Below are 20,980 nucleotides of genomic sequence, written 5' to 3'. Positions count from 1 at the left end.
GAAAACAACTGGCAGACATCAGATCGAGCCTATAAACAGTGAGTGGGGGTTTCCCCCGGCACCTTCTCCCCTGGAACAAACTCTCGGCGTGGAAAGCTGCTTTCTTTAATTTAAGCAAGATAGAGTGTAAGTGAAGCTACTTTGTTCCTCTACTACGATTTACTGCAAATGAATGCTGTGAACTGAGGGGAGGACATCTGCTAAATTCCAAGATATTAAGAACGTACAGAGACTCAAGTATTTTTTCGTTCCTCCTTTTCTCCCGTTTCTGGCTCTGCTTGAAGCCACCTCGATATGAGGCAGGCTAATTCTCTTTTCTAAGAAGAAGAAGGACTTAAATCAACTCAAACTAATTAGTAATAGCTCTTACTGCATTTGTTTTGGTTTTCGGAGATAAGAGATAAGAGCCATGGGTGGGAAGATCTCGCGAGAATTCTGTTCCAGTACGAGACATTGCTTTACTATGCTGCTTTACTGAGTTCAATATCATAACAGACTGTTGCTTTTCGTTAGGACTCCGTAGGACCTCTACTGGTTATTTGCAAAATTGCCTAAGACTAAGAAAATTTCAAGCCTAGAACATGTCTATGCTAAAAAAATTTGCTTACTTATTAGAGAGACAAACCCAAGATCTGAAAGCATTTACAGATGGCTTGCTTAAAAACATGCTCAAGGAGTTCAAAGGCGGCAAGGAAGAAGTCTCTAACAAGAATGACGAATCAACAACAGTGGCTGATGATAGCTCTAAACAAGGTGGAAAACTACCAGCAGAAGAGAAACTTGAAACTACGGAGATGGAAAAGGGGATATTGGAGCTTTGCAGCCTAGATAAGGACACCCTACCTAAGAAGATATACAGCCACTCTAAAGCAACAGTACACAAGAACCAATCAAAAGATATATGGATCTGCAGTGAAAGTAATCGATTGAAAGGAGCTTCTTGGAGGTACAACTGCTTCAAGATTCACCGATGTATACTCTGAGGGAAAGACTACAACTGCACTTTCTAAGCCAAAGGCCAACTGGACAGAACATAAGTCAATGGGAACAACAAGATGCAACAAGCCTCAATATGAGACCCCCTTAAGAAGCTTGGGGAACGGAAATAAGACACAGTGGTTGAAATTCTTTTCCTCCTTTTTCCTTTTTTCCGTAGCCATATAGGCAATATAACTAGTTAAGAAGTTAATCTGGGGTCTAAGATCTTCTAAGTAAGCTGAATTTGTATTATCAAATCTAACTTCGTAGTGTCTACCAGCCCAAAATTAAAGCTTAATTAAAAGGAGACACTTAATGGAATGGGCTTATACTACCATGTAAGTGTGGGGTCTTAGATTTCCTATGTTAGCTCAATTTGAATTATTTAACATATCTCTGTAGTGACTCTCAGCTCAAACTTAAAGTATAACTAAAAGGAGGCACCTAATTGAGGAGGTGTAAATGTAACTAACGAAGACTTTATTTTACTAACTAATGAAGACTCTATTTTATCATTTTTGGTATCAATAATGTACACTTATATAACTTAACAACCCTAACAACCTATATATATAAGTAGGATTTTATTTTTTCCTTTTTTCTTTTCCCTAGTGGAAATGTGGATGGCTCTAAGACCACGGTAAGTATAAATTGTTTATGATTGTTAAAATTGTTAAAAACTATGCAAACAAATGTTGAAACGATGGTAACAAAGTAGACTTCTCTTTTTAAATGTTGTGGAAACGTGAAAAAGTTTATAAGCTTTGGGTAAAAGTCCATAATATTGTAGCCATGTGGAGTCTTATAATCTTAAATGAAGAGAAGAGGGTTTTCAAGAACAATGGGGCCCTTATCTGATTTACCTAAAAGGGGATTGAAACGGGATATTAAGTGTATTAAACGAAGAGCATAATCTTTTTCTTTTTGTATTGATAAGGTACTTGCATTGTATTATCTTTAAATATTTTAAAAGGGAATTGAAACGGGGAACTAAATGTATCAAATGAAGAGCATAACCTTTTTTCTTCTGTACTATAAATAAATAAATAAATAAATATTAATAGAGCTTAGATAATTAATGTTGTTCCCACAATACAATTGATTCTTTTCACAGGAGAGGAGCAAGTCACCCTGGACACAGGGAAATTAGGTCTGAAGGAGTAGAAACCTGCAATAAATTGGTGATATGTTTTGAATTGTTTTTCACTTCCCTTCCAACCACAATTGCTTATAATTTTATATTTCCTAGCCATGCATTGGTCAATTCGTGCTGGCTAGGATCCTGCCTCAGACCTCAAGCTCGGTCCTTGGGAGGGCTACAAATACAACAGAAACAGTGATCTGCCAATTTAAACTTTGAAATTAAGTTCCAAAGGGACTAAGACACTTTCAGAAGAGAGCAATTGTCATGGTGCTGGCTTTTCCGCTTATATCTAGAGGTGGCAATACCTATCATATCACTGTTTCTCCAGTTTGAAAACAGTGACCCGGACTTTAAATTTTGACAGTTTAGCCTTATAGGAATCTGACTCCAAGGCATTCATCTCCCCTCTTTACCCATCCCAGACCTTTTGATGGACTTCAGCAATATTAACAGTGGTATCCTCTTGGAACAGTTAGGAGAACACCCCAAGTGAGCATTCCTTGAACTGGCCAGTAATAATATCTAGTGAACTAGGAGCTCAGTAGTCTGTCTGTCCCTCTTACTTGAAATCTTTAAGCAGGAGATGAGGGAGGTATAAGCTAAGTTGCCAGAAGTCATAGATATACCTCAAGAGCAGGGCAGGAATGAATATGTCAGCATGCAGTGACCACCTAGAACTGGCAATAAGCATGTGGTTACAAGACTGTTTCATTGCACGGACAATCTGCCCCAGTACCTTCATATACCTTAGCAGATTCTGGCATTTTGTCTAGTAACTCCATTTTGGGGTATCCCCCCCCACTCACACAGCCATGGGTTTCCTTCCCAATTTTTAAGTAGCACCCACTGCTGCAGATGAGGATTTGTTGAAGATACAATAAACACTTGCACTTTTTAAAAAACACACACAGAGCTTTAACTCAATGCTCACCTGCACTTGGCCACCAAGCCAATTAAAAGCATCGAATCCAAACTTTGTCCTCAAGGTAAGTAGTCCAAGAACAAACTGCAGGCCTATTCCCCAGATGACTGGCCTCCACACAACCTGGTCATGCATTGGGAAGAAAGAAATGATGTAAACTATTAGCTATACAATGTTGCTACTTTGGGTATCATCCTGAATGGCTTGATTTAGATAGATATTCTGTTTTTCTCCCCAGTGGGGGCCCAGAGCTGCTCACAACATAGTTCTTTCCTTTTCCATTTAATCCTTGGTGGTGTGAGGATTCAAACCTGTGTGACCCAGATCCTACCTAGTATGGTACTCTGACCACTATATCATGCTGGCATAAGGACTTCTTAGCATGTTCCTTGAAACTGCTTTTATAACTTTCCTTTTCCTGTTTCAAGTGGGAGTTCCAGAAGGCACTGAAAGTTTGGAACTGAAAATGTTGAATGTTCCACCACATTAAAAAAAGAGCCCCCCCTCCATAAACAGTGAATTAGCATATCTGAATAATGAATCCTTTGCCTGTTGTGCTGGTTTTCTATCTCTGTATGCTGTTCAGTGAAGAACTAGAAAATAGCATACGGAGTCCATGGGAACTTTCACACACACTAAATGTACTTTCGATGCACTTTGCAACTGAAATAGCAAAATCCACTTGCAAATGGTCATTGCAGTGGATTGAAACTGCATCATTTAGCACGTCTGATAGCACACACTGAGAACCAGCATGGTGTAGTGGTTAAAGAGTGGTGGATTCTGGTCTAGAGACTCAGGTTTGATTTCCCGCTCCTCCATATGCAGCCAGCTGGGTGACTTTGAACCAGTCACAGTTCTCAGAGTTCTCTCAGCCCCACCTACCTCACAGGGTGTCTGTTGTGGGGAGAGGAAGAAAAAAGTGTGTGTTAGTGGCTTTGGGACTCCTTCAGGTAGTGAAAAGCGGGGTATTAAAAAACAGCTCTTCTACTTTTACCTCCTGTCTGGGAGTAATCCCAGTGCTGCCATTACGTTTGCCAGGGGCTTGCTTATTTTGCATGCTCTGTGACTCAGAGTGGTGATGACTATTTGTATTGTTCTTTCCTCACTTTTCTTTGCCACTTTTCACCTGCTCAGGCCTGCATTTGAAGCTGTTGTGAAAATCACAAGAACAATCCAGAGCTTTTTTTTTTTGGTGGGGGGGGCATATTGTAACTTGAAAGTGTTGAGTGATGCATTACTTTGGGCTGGGCCATTCCTCTAGCAATTCCCAACTGGCCCTTTCCCCTTCCCAACTGGAAAGCACCCCTGATAGTAGGATGGGAGGAGAACCAGTCTAGTGTAATGGTAGGGGATGCTGAACTGTATTCTGGAAGAGTCTCTCTCTCTCTCTCTCTCTCTCTCTCTCTCTCACACACACACACACACACACACACACACAGAGAGAGAGAGAGAGAGAGAGAGAGAGAGAGAGAGAGAGAGAGAGTCCACCTACCTTACAAAGAATATAAGTGAAGATGAGAACAACATAATCTGCTTTGGGTCCCCATTGGGGAAAAAGGCAAGGTATAAATGAATAGGAAAAAAAACCCTGTTTATATAGGACTTTGAACTAGTTCATTTTGAAAAACAATTCTCTCTATTCACATCTGATTTTCTCACAGTTTATACATCTAATTTTATCTGCTTCTAAGGTAGTAGTGTGAAATGAAGTTAATAAAACTGGCCCATTATGGTCAATGAAGGCATAAGAAAGAAGCCCCTACCAATTTGTCAATTTGTACTGACGAACTGGTTTTTATTTACTTTGTGGGATTATTGGTTAAAACATTGTGTGTGTCTCCATCATGTTGCTCCTGGCAGGCCATTGCCCAGTTGCCACCTTCCAGCATGTAGGCTTTGAGAGCAGGAATAAGATGCAGCACCTCATGCTGCCCCAGTGGACTCTTCACCTGGCCACGTCACAACTGTGGCTCTATTTGTGCCACACATATTGGAACAACAAGGTAGGACAGAGTTTCTAGCCTCCAGATAGGTTCTGGAGATTTCCTGGAATTGCAGCTTAACTGCAGACTAGAGATAGTTCCTGTTAGGGCTGCCAAAGTCCAGACAGAATCTGGAAATCTTCCACTATTACAATTGATCTCCAGATTAGAAAGATCAGTATTCCTGGGAAAAATGGCTGCTCTGGAGGTTAGACTATAGCATTATACCCTTCTGAGTTCTCCCAAAACCATGCATTTCCCAGGCTCCATCCCCAAATCTCAAGGAATTTCCTGACCCAGAGTTAGGAGAAACCACAGTTTCATACTCTCTCCTTGCTCCTGAATTCTAAAAATGTCAGTTAGTGTCTCCAATTGGGGCCCCCTATTCATATGCAGTGGTTGTCTGTGTGTTTTGACCACACCTTCACAGGTTGTTTTGAGTGGCTTGTGATAGTTGGACAGAAGTGATGTTTGTGAGCTATATAATTGTTTACAGTGGTTATTGGTTGGTTAGGTACTTGGTTATGTACATTTGACCATATATTCTCTGTCTTGAACACAGTGACTCTCCCTTAGTAGTAATAATGGTATATACTTGGCAGAGGCAATCTTCAGCTGTTGTTTACAGTAGACTTTAGTGTGGAAGTATAAGGAAGATTTTTCTCTACCCCTATTTTTAATCTAGAAAATTTATATTCTGTCTCTCTAAGAGGCCCATTCAAGGTGGCTTACAATGTAAAACCAATGCACGTTCTTTTAGTGGGCTTAAATTCTTGAATGGGAAGAAAAAATACTTTGCAAGAGGCTGTATTCTTAACAGCATTTTCAGTTGCAGGGCTTGGTGGGACTCATCAAAATCTGGCACTTGAGGCAATTGCTGAGGCTTATTTAATGATCAGGGCCTTTTCTGCACTCACATATTTCCCCATGCTTGATCCTGCTGAATTCTAATCAATTTGAAGCCAGATCTTCCAACATATCTGCAGCCTCCCTTTTTCCAAATCAGAAACAGGTCTGCCCTAATCTCCTGTCTCTTTCCTGTTTGTTTTGGGGGGTGGGGGACAGTGGTCGCATTAAGCTCTAGCTGGAGTTGAGAGTCTAGAGAGTACTTTATTTCTTGTTTTTTGTCTCCCGACTCAGTCAGAGAAGGCTGGGGGAGGGGCAAGTGGAGCATGAGGCTGCTTATTTATTTTTGTTTTTCTTCTGCCTGCGTGATGGGGATGAGTAACCATAAGTGTCAGGAGAGAATGGGGTGGTGGGGGGGGGGGAAGAGAAACTCCAAAAGGGAAATCTCTGTTCGTAGAGGAGTGGGCTTTTGGAGCACAGTTACTTAAAAACAATCCCAAAAATGAGGGCAAAAATTAAATCTGTGAAGGAATGGCAACCGGGAACCCCAGTTTTCCTGCAGCCTTTGAATCGACACCCTGATCAATCAGCAACAGACTACCGCTATATGTCAGTGTTGGAGGCTTGGAAAAGGAAGTTAATCCAGAAAAATGCCAACATCTACTTTCAGAACACTCTTGGAGTACTTTTCTCATATGTAGTGAGTTATATCCACCCCTGGTTATCACAGAGAAAACTGAGGGCCGTTCTGCATTCGTCCAAAATAGCACAATGGTTACTAATTGAAATCACTACAGTTTTGCCGTTATGCACAACGTCATTGACAATCTGCAACACTCCTGAAACCGATCCACAAAAAGCGCTTCTTTGTAGCGCTTTCAGGGAAATCCCAAAAAGTGGATTCACCCTCCGGAAAGCGCTACACTCCTGCAACCAATCTGCAACACTAGCGGGAAAGTTCTGTGCAATACCATTGTTGGGATTTCTGCAATGTCCCTTCCCCTGGCTCTCTCCTCTGATCTTCCGGCGAAGCGATCGCCATTTTTTTTTCTACGAGCGAGCGGAGATCAACGCACCGGCAAGCCTTCATTTACCCAGTGAGGCTTCCCCGGCTGCAGTCCCTCTGTTTAAAGTCACCATGCACAAGCAACACAGAGGCCCATTTGCTGGTTTATTTTCGCTTTATTTTTCACACTGTTTTCGGCCGAAAATCGTGCCCGTGAGGGGGGGGATTTTTTTTTTCACTCGGGGGGAGCATTGCAACGATGAAACGGCAGCTCAAACACCACCTGTTAGCTGGATGGGTCTCTCCGTTGCAACGAATCAATGCATATTCGTTGCAACGGGTGTGTGTTTTTTTAAAAAAAACCTTTTTTAAAGGGAAAGGGGCTGTTTGGGAGCATGATAATGGCCGTCCATTGGCTGCTTGATGGCCAGGGGCGGGACACAGCTTGGCAATAGCGCTTCCTGGCTAGCGATTTTTACAGAGCCCGGAACCCTGTGGGAAACGATAGAAACGCAACTGGATTCCACTACAAAGGCAGGAATGCATAACGACGAATTCCACTATTTAAAATGGCGATTTTTCGTTCCGCAAACAATTTGCAACATTGATCCCGGTGCGGAATGGCCCTTAGTGTCACCGCAGACTCAATCATGGATGTTGCAGAGAGAAAATTTAAAGTGCCCCAAATCAAAATGGAAATTGAATACAGTGCAGAGCTCAGAGGGGATAAATTCCCCAGTGCTGACTTGACCTAGGACCATCTTGCTTAGATGAATACCAAAGGGGAGGAGTTTAGTAAAGCACAGCATTGATTAATGACTGATTGATAGGACTTGTGACTGATGTAATTGTCTATTTCAGTGGTTCTCAACCTGGGGATCGGGGCCCTTTTGGGGGTCGAATGACCCTTTCACAGGGGTTACGGCAGGGCAATCAGCTTGGCTGGGGGTCTGCCATCCACACAACAGCCTTGCGAGGTAGATTGAGATAGAACACTTGTCTTTCTGGAGCAGCAGAAAAGAGTGAGATCGGCATGGTGGGAAAAGAGGCAGAGCTGAACTGAGAAACCCCGGGAAAAAAACAATTTATATACAATCATGCCATTGATCAGTTTCAGTTTAATTTCTGTTGAAGAACAATAGCATAATTTTATGGTTGGGGGTCACCACAACATGAGGAACTGTATTAAAGGGTCACAACATTAGGAAGGTTGAGAACCACTGGTCTATTTAAACAGTGGATGGAGAGGAACTGTTAATACTTACCTTAGTTGGGTGTTTAGAAAAGACCAGCATCAGGAAAACATACATTATAAGTCCACCAAAGGAGATGAGCTGATTGGTTCCTTGTTTGACAGTGTCAAAGACTAGCCAGCACACAAGGGCAGTGACCAGAGCTGTCCATACCACCCTAAGTGAAAGGATGTCACAGAAGGCAATGAAAGCTATACGAAAAGCAATCACAACTATGATCTTATCTCATTCCTATATTGAACAGAAACAGTTGCTGCCCTCAGGCACAACCATATGTTTCCAAGCCAAATATGGCACATGTCTCATGTCTACAGCCTACCAGGAGCAACTTGCTTCCAATTTCTGCGGCTTGTCTGAAACAGCAGTAATGAGGGTTGCCAATCATCTGGCTGGCCACAGTAGAGGGCTAGTGAGCTACGTTTCGCTTGCAGGATCACAACTTGAACCATTCTGTCATTTGCTATTAAGTAGTGACCAAACAGAGGTTAAGGAAGCTTACTGTGTAAAAATTCCAAAGATCAGCATTCACATATTTTTTTACTGCAGTTCCTTTATCTGTATCTGTTTCATGACAGTCAGAAATTCACCAAGCCCAGGAAGTGGGAAAATTTCAGCTGCTGAATTTCTGTTTGTCACAAAGTTGCTCAAGACAGGTTTGTATAGAAATACTGTCAACCCTACTGAAGTTATGTTTCGCTTTTGTTATTTAAATCGAGTAGGGTCACTTGTTCTTCCACTGCCAGACAGCATAAATTGGAGCAGATTCCAGGAAGTTTTATTCTTATTGCTGTTGTCCTAAGGAACTAATAATTTACAAGTTGAGTCTTGTACATAGTTTCGGCTGCTTATACGCCAGTGAAGTTAATATGATTTTTAAACAGTTTAAATGTGGGGAAAAGCCTTGTGGCACTGTGAATGCCTGTTTTTTGTTGTTGTTGTTGTTTTAAATGAATGAGTCACTGTTGCACGCCTCCAGTGCTGATTAAGGCAATGGCTGCTGGCTGTTTTGCATCTGCCCTCTTCTCCTGCCATAGGATTGCCAGTGTCGGGGTGGGACTAAGAGACCCCTCCCCCACAATTACAACTGGGATCAGTTCCCCTGGAGGAAATAGCAGCTTCCTCTCCTCCGCAGACTCTGCCCTCCCAAGGCTCTCAGCCACTCCCTGTCAAACGGGAAAGAGCATCCGCTATTGCACCTTGCCTACTATAATGCCATTCACTCACAATATATCATGCCAGAGTTAGGAAGCTCCCCAGGACGATCAGAGCAGTTCTACATCTCTGTAATATTTTCTAATTTATAATACAAATAGGATAAGGTATGCCAGATGTTACGGCAACTATAATATGGATATACTTCTCCAACTTAATACTTACACATTTTATCCAGGGTAAAGAAATTTTTTTAATGAGAAGCCAAGATTCTCTGGAAAAGGCAATAGCACTTGGAAGAGTTGACAGAAAAAGAGGAATGAGATGGATTGATTCAATAAAGGAAGCCATGGCCTTTGGCTTGCAAGACCTGAGCAAGGCTGTTAAAGTTAGAATGTCTTGGAGGCCATTATTTCATAGAGTTGCCATAAATCAGAAGTGACCGATAGCACTTTAACACACATGCAAGAAAGAAAACTTTGAAATAAGTCAAGATCCAACATCCCGAGGTACTTGGTATTCATAAAACATTTCTATTTCCTTTGTACTAAAAGCATAGTTATAGAACACAAAATCATAGCAATTATGATAATAAAGAGATAAAATAATAGAACAAAATAAGCTTGTTCTGACTGCAAATAATGGAAACCAGTGTACATACCATTTCAGCCAAAACCAGTGTGCTTTTAGAAACCTTCCACAAGGGGAAAAAAAATCTGTAATTCTGTCCTCGTATCTGGCCATCAAAAAGTCCCAGCAGATGAAAAAGATTCCCATGACAGTGAGTACAAAGAGGGCCAAAGCTCTGTGAAAATTCAAGGTACAGGCCGCAATTACCATTGCCAGATAAGCTGTTATGGAAACAAGCACAATCCCATCAGATATGTCTACTACCTATGGTATCTGTCAGCCCAGTCTCCTCCCCAAACAAAAACAACCCTTGAATGCCTTTGTCACAATTATCCAGCCTTTGTTTGGAAAACAGCCTTTCAGATAGCCTGGCATGTGTTTGACAGTGCTCTTATCCATGCAGTCTTCACTTCTATTCAGGCTCCATCTTGAGAAAAGAACAAGGAAGGCAACAGGGCTTTTTGTGTGTGGGAGAGAAGTATCCTCATCTTAACACAGCTAGGCACAGCGCGGCTGGCGGGGGCTCCCTTGCCTAGTGCCCACTGTATTTTTATTACAGCGGGCTTGATTAGTAGTGCTTTATAAAACCGAATGTACTGTCTGAAGTTTAATTCAAGCCAAATTAATCTATATAGAACAGAGACCCAGAAGATAGGTTTGCCACATTCTTTGGACAGTTTTTAAAATAACTGATTTCTTATTTACATGTGTGAACATACCTGGTCCAGAATGCAGCTGCCTGGGTTCTCACACAAATGCCGTGAAGAGCCCACATTAGATCAGTCCTATAGCAGCTGCACTGGCCTCTGTGAGGTTCTGTCAATTACTCCCAATAAGCAGACTTCATTGAAGGAAAATCTCTTTGTTATAAGAATAGTGAACTGATCATCATGGGGTTCTTGCTAGGACTAAAGATCCTACCTCTACAGCCCCCTTATCTAGCCTCCATCCAACAATTTTGGTGTGACGGCACTTTGGTAACCAAATGGCCAGGATAGATGCAGGCGCCTGCAAAGTCCCAAAGAAGTCCCAAGCATGGGGACTCTCCATAAAACCCCAGGTTAGCTAGCTACATTCACACCTATGATAGTCAATCAACAATGGATCAAATGCTTATACAGTAATATGCAGATAGGACAGGAAACAACCTACAGCAAGGCAAATCAAGTGATACAAGGCAAAAGTATAGAATATGTTTGTGACATCTAAACAGTCTATAGCAAGGCAGGTCAAACAATACAGGCAACACATGGCAAAAGCATGAAAAATGTCTACCTAGGCAATTTCATATCAAGAGTGTGGTAGGACTTTCCCCTTCTTTATGAGGCCTGCTGGGAGTGAAAAATGAAGGAGGATTATCTCCTTTGGCACTTGGATGGGGGCTACAGACCAGCAATGGGCATCTGGCTGGTGAAAGGAATGCTGGAGGTGGGCAAGACAGGAGAATGCTGCCTCACCCAAAATCTGGCTGAACAAGGGCTTCTGGTGTTTTTCATGGCAGAACTGGGCCTGTGCTCCATTATATAGTCATATACATTCAATATTATGTTGTGACCGGGTCAAACAGTGTGGTCCCAAAGTTAACATTGACCCTGGCCTCTGGTCTGAATTTAAAAACCCAAACAAAAATACAAGAGCCAAAATACACAAAAGGAAAAATAGATAAATTGAATTTAGTACCATTGATGGTAGCATGTTTAAAGAATGTTTCTTCCAAAGTTGTTTTCCTCCTCACATCTAGAAAATGTGTGTTGGGGCTTGCCATAAAATTGCAAATGCTAATTGTGTCAGAAATGTTAGATATGCTGGCATCAAGGAACTGCACACTTCCAAACATGTAAAATCTAGAAGTGTTGAGGTATGTTATGTAAATGTAGGTCTCAAACTGGTACATCTGAACTCTGCTGCCCTAGCAAGCATAAATCTTTGATCATTTCCTCACTCCTTCACATGAATTACAAATCCACGTAGGAACATATAACCACATTCTGCCATCTAGCCCTGAAGACTGTTTTCTGCAGTCCAGGAAGCCCCCTAACAGGGTATATAATTCTGTTCTGGGAGAAAATAATATAACACAGGCAGATACCGTACTCTTAACAAGAAGACACAGTAGCCTTGAATGCCATTTTCTGTCTGAAAGGCAGATCATAATTTAAAAAAATAAACAAAGCTTCTGTAGTTCAGTATTGTTCAGGGAAGAAAATGAAAGTTGTTAAGAACATGCAAGCAGTGCAGGCTATCAGGTGCCGTTTGAAAGACAGGAGGCCTGGACTAGCCAGTTATCTGCAGACCATAGTTCAGAATAGGGCCACTCATTCAAGCATAGCAAATCTATCTGGGTCAAGGAAGACCATTTGGAAGACACAAAGAATCTAATGGAAGAAAATTAAAACCATGACTTAGCAAAAGCAATCTTTTATACTGCTTGTGTGGTTTGACAATCTAGACAGAATTGGCTTTCGCTCAGAGGCTTTCATGATACGGTAAGTGGATACATTTTTGGCTTGCTCAGTTTGAAGGAATATGAAAGGTAGGAAGTCTCTGTGATCACTTCACGATAGTAAAATAAGATCAGTCGTCTTTGTTGTTGCTGTTACACATAAGTTGCTGAGCCCTTCAAACAACAACAGAATTGATTACCAAATTTTATTGAAGGGAATGTGTTCCAAGAATCCTGCCTGTAAATTATAACATACTAAAATCTGATGAAGGCAACCTGAATCACTCAGTTAACTTCAGTAGACTTTGGAATGGGAGCCAAGTCTAGTTGCTAGACTAGTTTTATGTAAATAAATCAACATGTGATATCCTTCTTGATAATGTGCCTGGGGCAAAATTAAGTGTGGTTTCCTGAGAAGTAGGAAGAGAAACTCTAATGGCTGTGGTATATATCAGTACCAGATTTGCTCGTACTAGGGATGACAAGACATGAATACTTCAAGAGCTAATGTGTTAATTTGTGTTTGACTTCATAAATAATGGTTTTGAAGGCAGATGTTCCTGAAGGATTGGAGTCAGGAGTACAACTCTCTCATTGACTGTTTTCTGGTGCTTCAGTTACAGCTCTCCTTTCTCTTCTTCCTCCCTAAGGTAGGATGAATCAGTCTGCCCTTGGACATATGTTAACTGCTTGGAACTTGTACAATGAAAAGCATGTCTCTTATACCAAGTCATATTTGTAACTCCAAGGAAGGGCTGCTAATCCTACTCCAGACCTCTTTGAGGGTCTCTTCACTGAGACATGTAGAGTTTCCTATTGTCTCCAAGGCAAACCCAACCAAACTTCTGAACAAGACATGCATAGAATTGCACTGCAACATCCTTCAGGAGCACCATGTTGGGGTTGATCCAAGAAGTGAATGACAAAGACACGGTGTCAGAGTAATACTCTGGGTATTTCTGCACAATGGCAAAAAATGTCAGCTGAATGGCGTAGTGCTAAACATTATCATGTCTTCCAGCCCCTCCTCAACCTTTTGCTGTCTTGATTTAATCTGCCACATTTTGTGCTTCTCACCCTCCACATTGCCTGCTGGAAATGGCAGAATAGAGCAACGTGCTTTACACATGACTCTTGTCTGCCTGTCAATCAAGACAAGCAAATGAAATGATTTTCAAGCTGGGCGGAATATAACGACTACTTAAGATAAGCATTTCACTATATTTAACAGGCGCAGAAATGCCCTTTATTTCCCCTGGATAGTTTTAGCTTCCCTGTCCATTCCTGGTTTCCATACTAATTTTTAGATACTGGTTTTCTTACCTATAAAGCCCTTCACTGTCTGGGGCTTATGTAAGTGAATGGTCTCACCTGGGGGATCACACATTTTAGGATGGTGAATCCACTTTTTGGGATTCACCGAATCGTGAATTAAAATGGAGCCAGCTGCTGGCCAGCTTCTGGAAGTGGGCGACACTATGTGAAGGTGCTGCAATATGCCACCTGCTTCCGGGGGCTCTCTGGCTACATTTTCAAGGTGCAGAAATGCCCTGTGAGTTTGTCACTGCCATAACTGTACAGTAATTAGACTAAATACAGTAAACAACACTGCTGATATATAAGGGAGTACCGTGTCCCCTTCCCAAATTGTACCCCTCCAAGGCACCAACTCCAGATATCTTTAGGATGCTTTGGGCTGATCCTGTGTTGAGCAGGGGGTTGGACTAGATGGCTTGTATGGCCCCTTCCAACTCTATGATTCTGTGATTCTGTGATCTAATAAAATCAGAATGGGCAACCCTGATTTGGTTCCATATTGCCTAATCTGATTGCCAATGGCTCTACAGAGTAAGACAGGGGTAGTCAACTTGTGGTCCTCCAGATGTCCATGGACTACAATTCCCATGAGCTCCTGCCAGCAAATGCTGGCAAGGGCTCATGAGAATTGTAGTCCATGAACATCTGGAGGACCACAGGTTGACTACCCCTGGAGTAAGAGATCCGTTTTGGCTATTGACTGCCCTAAATCCATGAACAGTAACTGAAGGAACACCCCCCCCCCCCGCAAAAAAATGTAAGGAATATCTGGAGCGCAAATCATTCTTTAAAATTTTTTAAAGATCTTTTTGGTTAATTTTTTGTTGTCTGATCTTCAAAATAAAACTCTTCTCCAATGTTAAATTTGCATGTGCAAATAAAAAAAAAGCAATTGCCCATCTTGATAAGGGAAGTTATGAGAGAAATTGTAATTTAATTGGGGGGTTCATGGGACTTGAGCCTGTGATCATAATGTTACAATGTCCAATAGTTTGGTAACGTTTGCAGTTACAAATGGCAAATGACACCCACAGGAGCTTTAGTGGTTCTGGTGCATGTGTGTGTGGTGTATATTTTCAGCTGTTTGTGGTCAATGATATGTGACTCCCCAGCAATGTGGCAGTATCTTCTAGGTCTGGCTCTGCAACCACTGTGCAATATATGGCACTGGAAAGGCCCTTGGCTGGCCTTACTGAAACATTGGGTTAGTCTTAGCTACAAGAAGTGAATCTGTGCAGCATGCTTTCTAAGACTGAAAAAGGAACGGATATTTTAATAAACTTCAGAAGGAAGGAATAATATCATGAAGGATTAGAAAACATAACCTTTTATATTTATATATTATCATTATATTAGATGAAATTACCACTGCTACTACTGTTATTTTACATCTTTCAATCTGCTGGGCCCAATCAAAACCACATTTTTAAAATTTATAGCCTTTGAAAAAAATTTAAATGGTAAGGAGCACATTAGCTAAGTAAGCATCAAAGAACTCTCAATTGCTTTCTACAATCTTCATTTTGTGTAATTAAATAGAAAGCAAGAATGAAATATAATCATCCAAACCCTATATAAAACTAGACATTTGTAATGTTTTTCTAATGTCCCCAAATACCTGCTATTAGTATTCCATAAATAATATATCGAATTCTAGTTTTATGTCTTCTGTAAAAATGACTGGTGGCATCATATTTCCTTTCCAGATACCTAGAAAGAGAGAGAGAAAAAAGACAGGTAGGGAAGAAAAAAAATCGAAGGAAACACTTCACATTTAGACATTGTTTGCAACATAAAATGAATTTTGTACATAATAGGAAGGTAGTATTGAGTTACATTTAATTTGTTCTTTGTCATCTTTACATGAAGATTGCCTCTAGCATTGTGCTGTCCAGATAGCTATTAGTCTAGAATACTTAGATAAATGTAAGAGGTATTTCTCCCTTTTGGTTTATGAAAAGGAATGCTGGGAGTTGTAGGCAAACAGTACTTCCTTCAGCATCCTGAACATCATTGTAGGAACAGCTCAACTTTCTGGCAAGTAGCCAGGGTGGGAAACTTTTCCAATTTCCCCTGCTCCCTCACTTTCCCCTTTTTTGCAAAATGGATATCATCCAGTTGGCATTAAACATTTTCGAAATCCACTGGTTTCAGTGGTAAAGCTAAGGCCACCCTTAAAATCAAGACTTGTTGTACAACTCTATGGAGAGTTACACCAATTCAAGACCATTGATTTCAGTGGATGTAGATTGGACTAACTTGACACAGGGCAGCACTGTTACAGGTGTGGATAACTAAATTGGTGTAACACCCGATAGGACTGCAGTGTACTAGCTCAGGTGCCCTTAGGCAAGCTTGTTCCTTAATCTTAGCTTTAACATGGGGATTTGTGATACTTCAAGGTATATTTTACAGGCTTCTTGCAGGGATAATTAATGTAAATGAGCATGTTCAACACAAAACAAGTAAAGGCAATAAAACAGAGCACCAAGAGTGCATTTGCTGTTGATCTGCTCAACAAAACTAAAATGCAAAAGATGGAGCAATCATGGGTCTATCTGTATGTTGTGGTTATGAATTTACAGTTCACACTGTTTATTACTGTTCTATTGTCATTTATGGCTACTGATTTTTGATGTATTTTCCCTGTTCCTATAATTCATATGAACCACCCTGAGCCCTAGGGGAGGGCGGTATATAAATGTGATAAATATATAAACACATAAATAAATTGTTATCTAAGGCTCATTCTGCAAACATTGGATAACACCATTAGTTTTTTAGGACTATCCTGGAACTTTGTAGCTGGTAAACACCTGAAAACAGCAAGAATCATCATAGAGAAATTTGCTCCTTCTACATTTGAATCATTTGCATATTGTTTGATGTCGGCAGTGATGGTGGAGGCAGTCAACTATTTTTTAACCTGCTTCCATTTTGGTAGCTGTTGCATATGCTTATTTAAATACAGAAGGAGAGACGCTCAGATCAAGTATTAATTGAAAATGGTAGTTATTCACGTCAACCCTCACTGTTAGAAAGAACAGATAGAAAGGGGGAAGGGGCTTCTACCATTAATGGTTGTCTAGAAAGGGATATTTCAGAACACTGAGCTTTTTAACCTTTTAAAAATGAATTGATACAGATACAGAATGGTATACTCCTATCAGAGATGGTCGTCCTCTTTCACCAAGTATGCATTTTTGGGAGCGATGCACCTGGAGTGGTAAGGGAGGTAGGGGACACCCACCTAGCCAGCCAGATCAACCGAATCAACCCTGGAGATCAATGGGGTGACAGATGTCGCAGCCAGATCTCACTCACATACAACAAATAGACAGTCTTCTGTTTTCTGCACACATCTAACCTTGTCCACTGAAATGCATTATGCAAGGGTCCACCCTTGAAGAATGGACACTTCAGCTAGTCCACAACACAGCAGGCAGTTTGCTTATGGGATGCACTGTAATGATTATATCTTCATCGTCTACTGGTGTATTTCTGGGCACAGTTCAATGTGCTTGTTTTAACCAGTAAAACATAAATGCTTGGGGCCAGGATATGTGAAGAATACCTGTCAAAGAATAAGATCTTCCCCTGAGATCTTTCTGCAAATGAGAGTTTAGGCTGGTGTCTACTGTCAGAGGAATTTAATGTAGTGTTTCTGGCTTTGGAACTCCCTCCTCTGGAAACGTTTCCTGTCATCATCATTAGTAACATTCGGTGCTAAGCTATCCTATTCAAGCAAGCCTCTAATACTGACTAATTTTGATGGCTTTAACTGCTGCTAGATTTTTGTTTTTTTAGATTTATATCCCACTGTTCTGCCACAAGGTGGGGCTCAGGGTTTCTCACTACATTTTAAAAGCCATACAATGGAGCAATAAAGTCCATAATTAAAATTATGAAGTGAAGTGAAATAAACTTTGCAATGTATTTTTTATTATTGACCCACTGTTATTTTATTTTTAAAATATTTTAAGGACTGCAAGACAGATTTTACAATGGAAAAAGTTCATCTACTGCACAGGTTTTTGCTAGGATAAAATTGGATAACTCCATATCCCCTTCCCTGTGTTTCTTAGTGGAAAAGTAAGCGACATGAACAAATTCAAGGGTCTGTGCTGCTGTCTAAAATAAGCCTCTGCTTTCTTCACATTAAATATGAAAATCATAATATAGTAGAGGATGCCAGGCAGGTCACGGTTGTTTCGGTAACAGTTTACTCAAAGAGTAAAGCAGTAGGTGAAGAAAATCAACAATAAAATTACCCTTTGCACCCAGTTCTTTCAGTTTCTCCTGATTCAGGTTTCCTTTGATGATCACTCTCAGTACTGATGTTCGTATCATACTGGGAAAAAGAAGCATAAAACAAAATTCTGACTTCATGTTTCAAAGACCAGGTGGAAATAAAATGTGGCTTTCATTTGTCACTGGCTTCCAATTAATATGAGATTGCCATGTTTTCTTATATCCTCTCTCTTTCCATCAACCTTTGTTAGGGATGAGCATGCACTGGCAATTTTCAGTGTAGTCCAGGCTGACATGCCATTGCTTCCTCCCACTTAGAAGGGGGGGGGGGGACAAAATGGAGGGCTTAAAGGCCTGCCAGCCATTAAAAGCGAACAGCTAACAGGCACACCTACCTACTGTCAGCCATTTTAGCACTCTGGCTGTTTCCACACTAGTGATATGGTTCTAATTAGCATTTTAAAGGGTTGACTCTTTCATCTGTTTCTGCACTAATATCCACCTCCTTAGGCATGGACCCAAATTGCCCCCTCAGTTGCTCTGCTGCAAAGGAGTCCTCAGAAAACAGAACTGCATCTTTTGAAACAGGGTCTGATTTGTGCAATTTGGGGTTGCCATCATTCCCCCCCCCCCCATGCCAACTATTTTGAGTAGTTTGGGCATGCCCTTTGTTGTCATCCTCCCTCTCCCTCCCAAAGGAAAGGTGTCCTAATGCTCCCCTCTTCCATCTGCTGTGCATCTGGGAAGCATAATTCAGAGACCTCCTGAGACAAGTGGTGCCTGCTTGCACCTTTCTTTTAATTCTACCTCTTAATTTCACCATTCTGTGCCCTCAATCACCTCCCCTCAGGTGTTTAAAAAAAAACAGCAACCAAGGTTATCGTGCCACAATGTTCCTGCTTTTTTTACCCTTAGGAACAGGTGCTGCTGAGGCTGCCTGCACAACACGGCCCACCCATCACCACTTGGAGCCTTGGAGTGGTGAAGGGTGGTGGGGGGCTGTTCAGCAGCTTCAATCAAGAGTATTGTTATTAATAATACCCATGGTCGACACATATTACATTCATCATGCACAAGGATGCTTATTTAGAAATAAGTCTTATTGAGTTTGCTAGGACTTACTACAACTTAAGTGTGCACAGGATTGCTCATCTTGCACGCCTATCCTGTGCTGAGCCTCAGCATGCCTAACACAGTTCTTCTTCTGAGTCAGGACTTCTGGCAGAATTCAGAAGGTTTCTTACCTGGTCAGGAGGCATTAAACTGCTCTTATTTGGCTTCACGTTTCTAAGCACAGTACTATTTTTCTTGCTTGTAATGTCATCGTCTTTGATATCAGCCTACAAGGTACAATAATGGAGAACAGAAGATAAAGTAAAATTTAGGAATATCAACCCTGTAGAAGCACAATGGACAAGAGCAGTGGGATGTCCTGCTCTGACACAGTAGAATTAAAGCAAGACACTGAAAATTTCAGCGAGCAGTCAGCATCACAAGAAAAGCATAGAAGAAGTGAGGAAACCACACCTTGAAGCCACACCTCATGCAAAATAGTTCCTAGAAATAAAATAATTTCTTCATAGAAAACGAGAACAGTGGCCTCCAATTCAGAATAACAATGGGTTTGTAAATGGTTGAAGTGTTACTTTCAGCTGTCTGAAACCAACAACAAGCTGGGGTGCCAGCTTCCTTGACAAGACTACAAGTAGGAAACCCAGGGCACCAGTCCATAGGCTTCTCTGGAGACCCTCAAATGCTGGCCAGAGCTGGTATATGAAAGCAAGGTCAGCCAATATCTCTTTAGTATCTTACCTGGACAGCAGAGGCAAGTGGTATACCTTGAAGCAGAGGAAGGAGTGAAGTAGGATAGGTTTATGCTGCACATATTTTAAAAGTTTTCAGGACAGGTGGAGGAGAGGAGAGAACAAACATTATTTGTCTATCATGTACTGGGGATCAAGTGCCATTGCCTCTGTGCAAAGGAGAGCGGAAAGTAGTTTCTGCCACTGGCCTCAGCTGATGAGATGAGCATGTAGGGACAGTGACAGGTGCCTTCTTCATGTTGTATACGTTGTTTCTCTCTGGGATTTCATTTCTCACTTCCTTCTATTTGTGAAGGCTGGGGTTTCTTGTTTGTTAGTTATCTTATGCACACAATTTTCTTGGAGGAAGCCCAATTGAACAGAGTGAGATTTACTTCTGAAAAAATATGCACAGGATCAGATTACACCACTTATCTGAGGAGAGGGTTGAGTCAAGATTGCTGAATGTTTCCTTTGTGCTTTACCTTTAAAGTAAGTAACCATTAACTATCTAAACAGAGACTATTAAATCCGGAGTCTAAAATGATCAATCTGCGGTACTTAAGGACAGCACTCCTGTGCCTTTTGTTAGTCATGTAAAAGAGGCCATTTCAGCAGGAGCTGCTTTTCTTGCCCTTCCATGCCAAGCTGCGCTTGCCAGATTAGCCTCATCAACACAGCTGTTTCAGACACAGCACACAAGAGACTACTGCAAATCGGTCAACCTGGTCAGCCAGGGTGGGTCATGTTTCTTTAACTGTCTAGTCTCTTCATGGCTTCCTTGAAGCCTCCCTTTAGGAGAGGGGAGGGTTCCCAGTTCCAGAGCCTAACAGAAGAGGCAATTTCCCTGAGCTGTTTCCATTTTGATCTTAATATTTTCATTTTCATTTTAATATTTCCGTGCCTTCCAGAATTAGACTAACCGGTATGGGTGGTTTATATTTGTTATGTTTTATTAATTTATATTTAAAGAGGAATTTATACCCCAAACCTTTACCAGAAGGTCCCAGTATGGGTCACAAATACAGAATAAAACAATCTAAAATACATTAAAATATTTAAAACATCCCCCACCCTTTCTCCCTCCAATATATCTGAGATGTTCACCAATTTAGACTTAACAGGAATTAAACATTATTGAAACGGGAATTAGATGAACTCCACTGCCCATAATAATGGATCCTGTAAATGCAGATAATGTGGAAGGAAGACAAAACATATTTAGAGGTAAATGATGTAATAATACTGTAG

The 20,980-nt window shown here is 41.1% G+C and overlaps 1 protein-coding gene across 1 annotated transcript in view; it reads right to left on the bottom strand.

The window, feature by feature from the left end:
* Positions 1–20,980, bottom strand: part of SLC28A3 (solute carrier family 28 member 3) — a 76,952-nt gene that overhangs the window by 42,650 nt on the left and 13,322 nt on the right. Inside the window, exons 2-7 of the mRNA XM_077344649.1 lie at positions 19,172–19,267; positions 17,948–18,027; positions 15,295–15,386; positions 9,948–10,137; positions 8,147–8,291; positions 3,054–3,167 (exon numbers count right to left, since the gene is read on the bottom strand). Of these exons, the coding sequence (XP_077200764.1) occupies positions 3,054–3,167; positions 8,147–8,291; positions 9,948–10,137; positions 15,295–15,386; positions 17,948–18,027; positions 19,172–19,267 (717 nt within the window). The remainder of the gene's footprint in view (positions 1–3,053; positions 3,168–8,146; positions 8,292–9,947; positions 10,138–15,294; positions 15,387–17,947; positions 18,028–19,171; positions 19,268–20,980) is intronic.

Source organism: Paroedura picta, chromosome 7, assembly GCF_049243985.1.
Source record: "Paroedura picta isolate Pp20150507F chromosome 7, Ppicta_v3.0, whole genome shotgun sequence".
Taxonomy (NCBI): Eukaryota; Metazoa; Chordata; class Lepidosauria; order Squamata; family Gekkonidae; genus Paroedura; species Paroedura picta.
The sequence above is the reverse complement of the archived record's forward strand: the minus strand, read 5'-3'. Positions and strand labels throughout refer to the sequence as shown.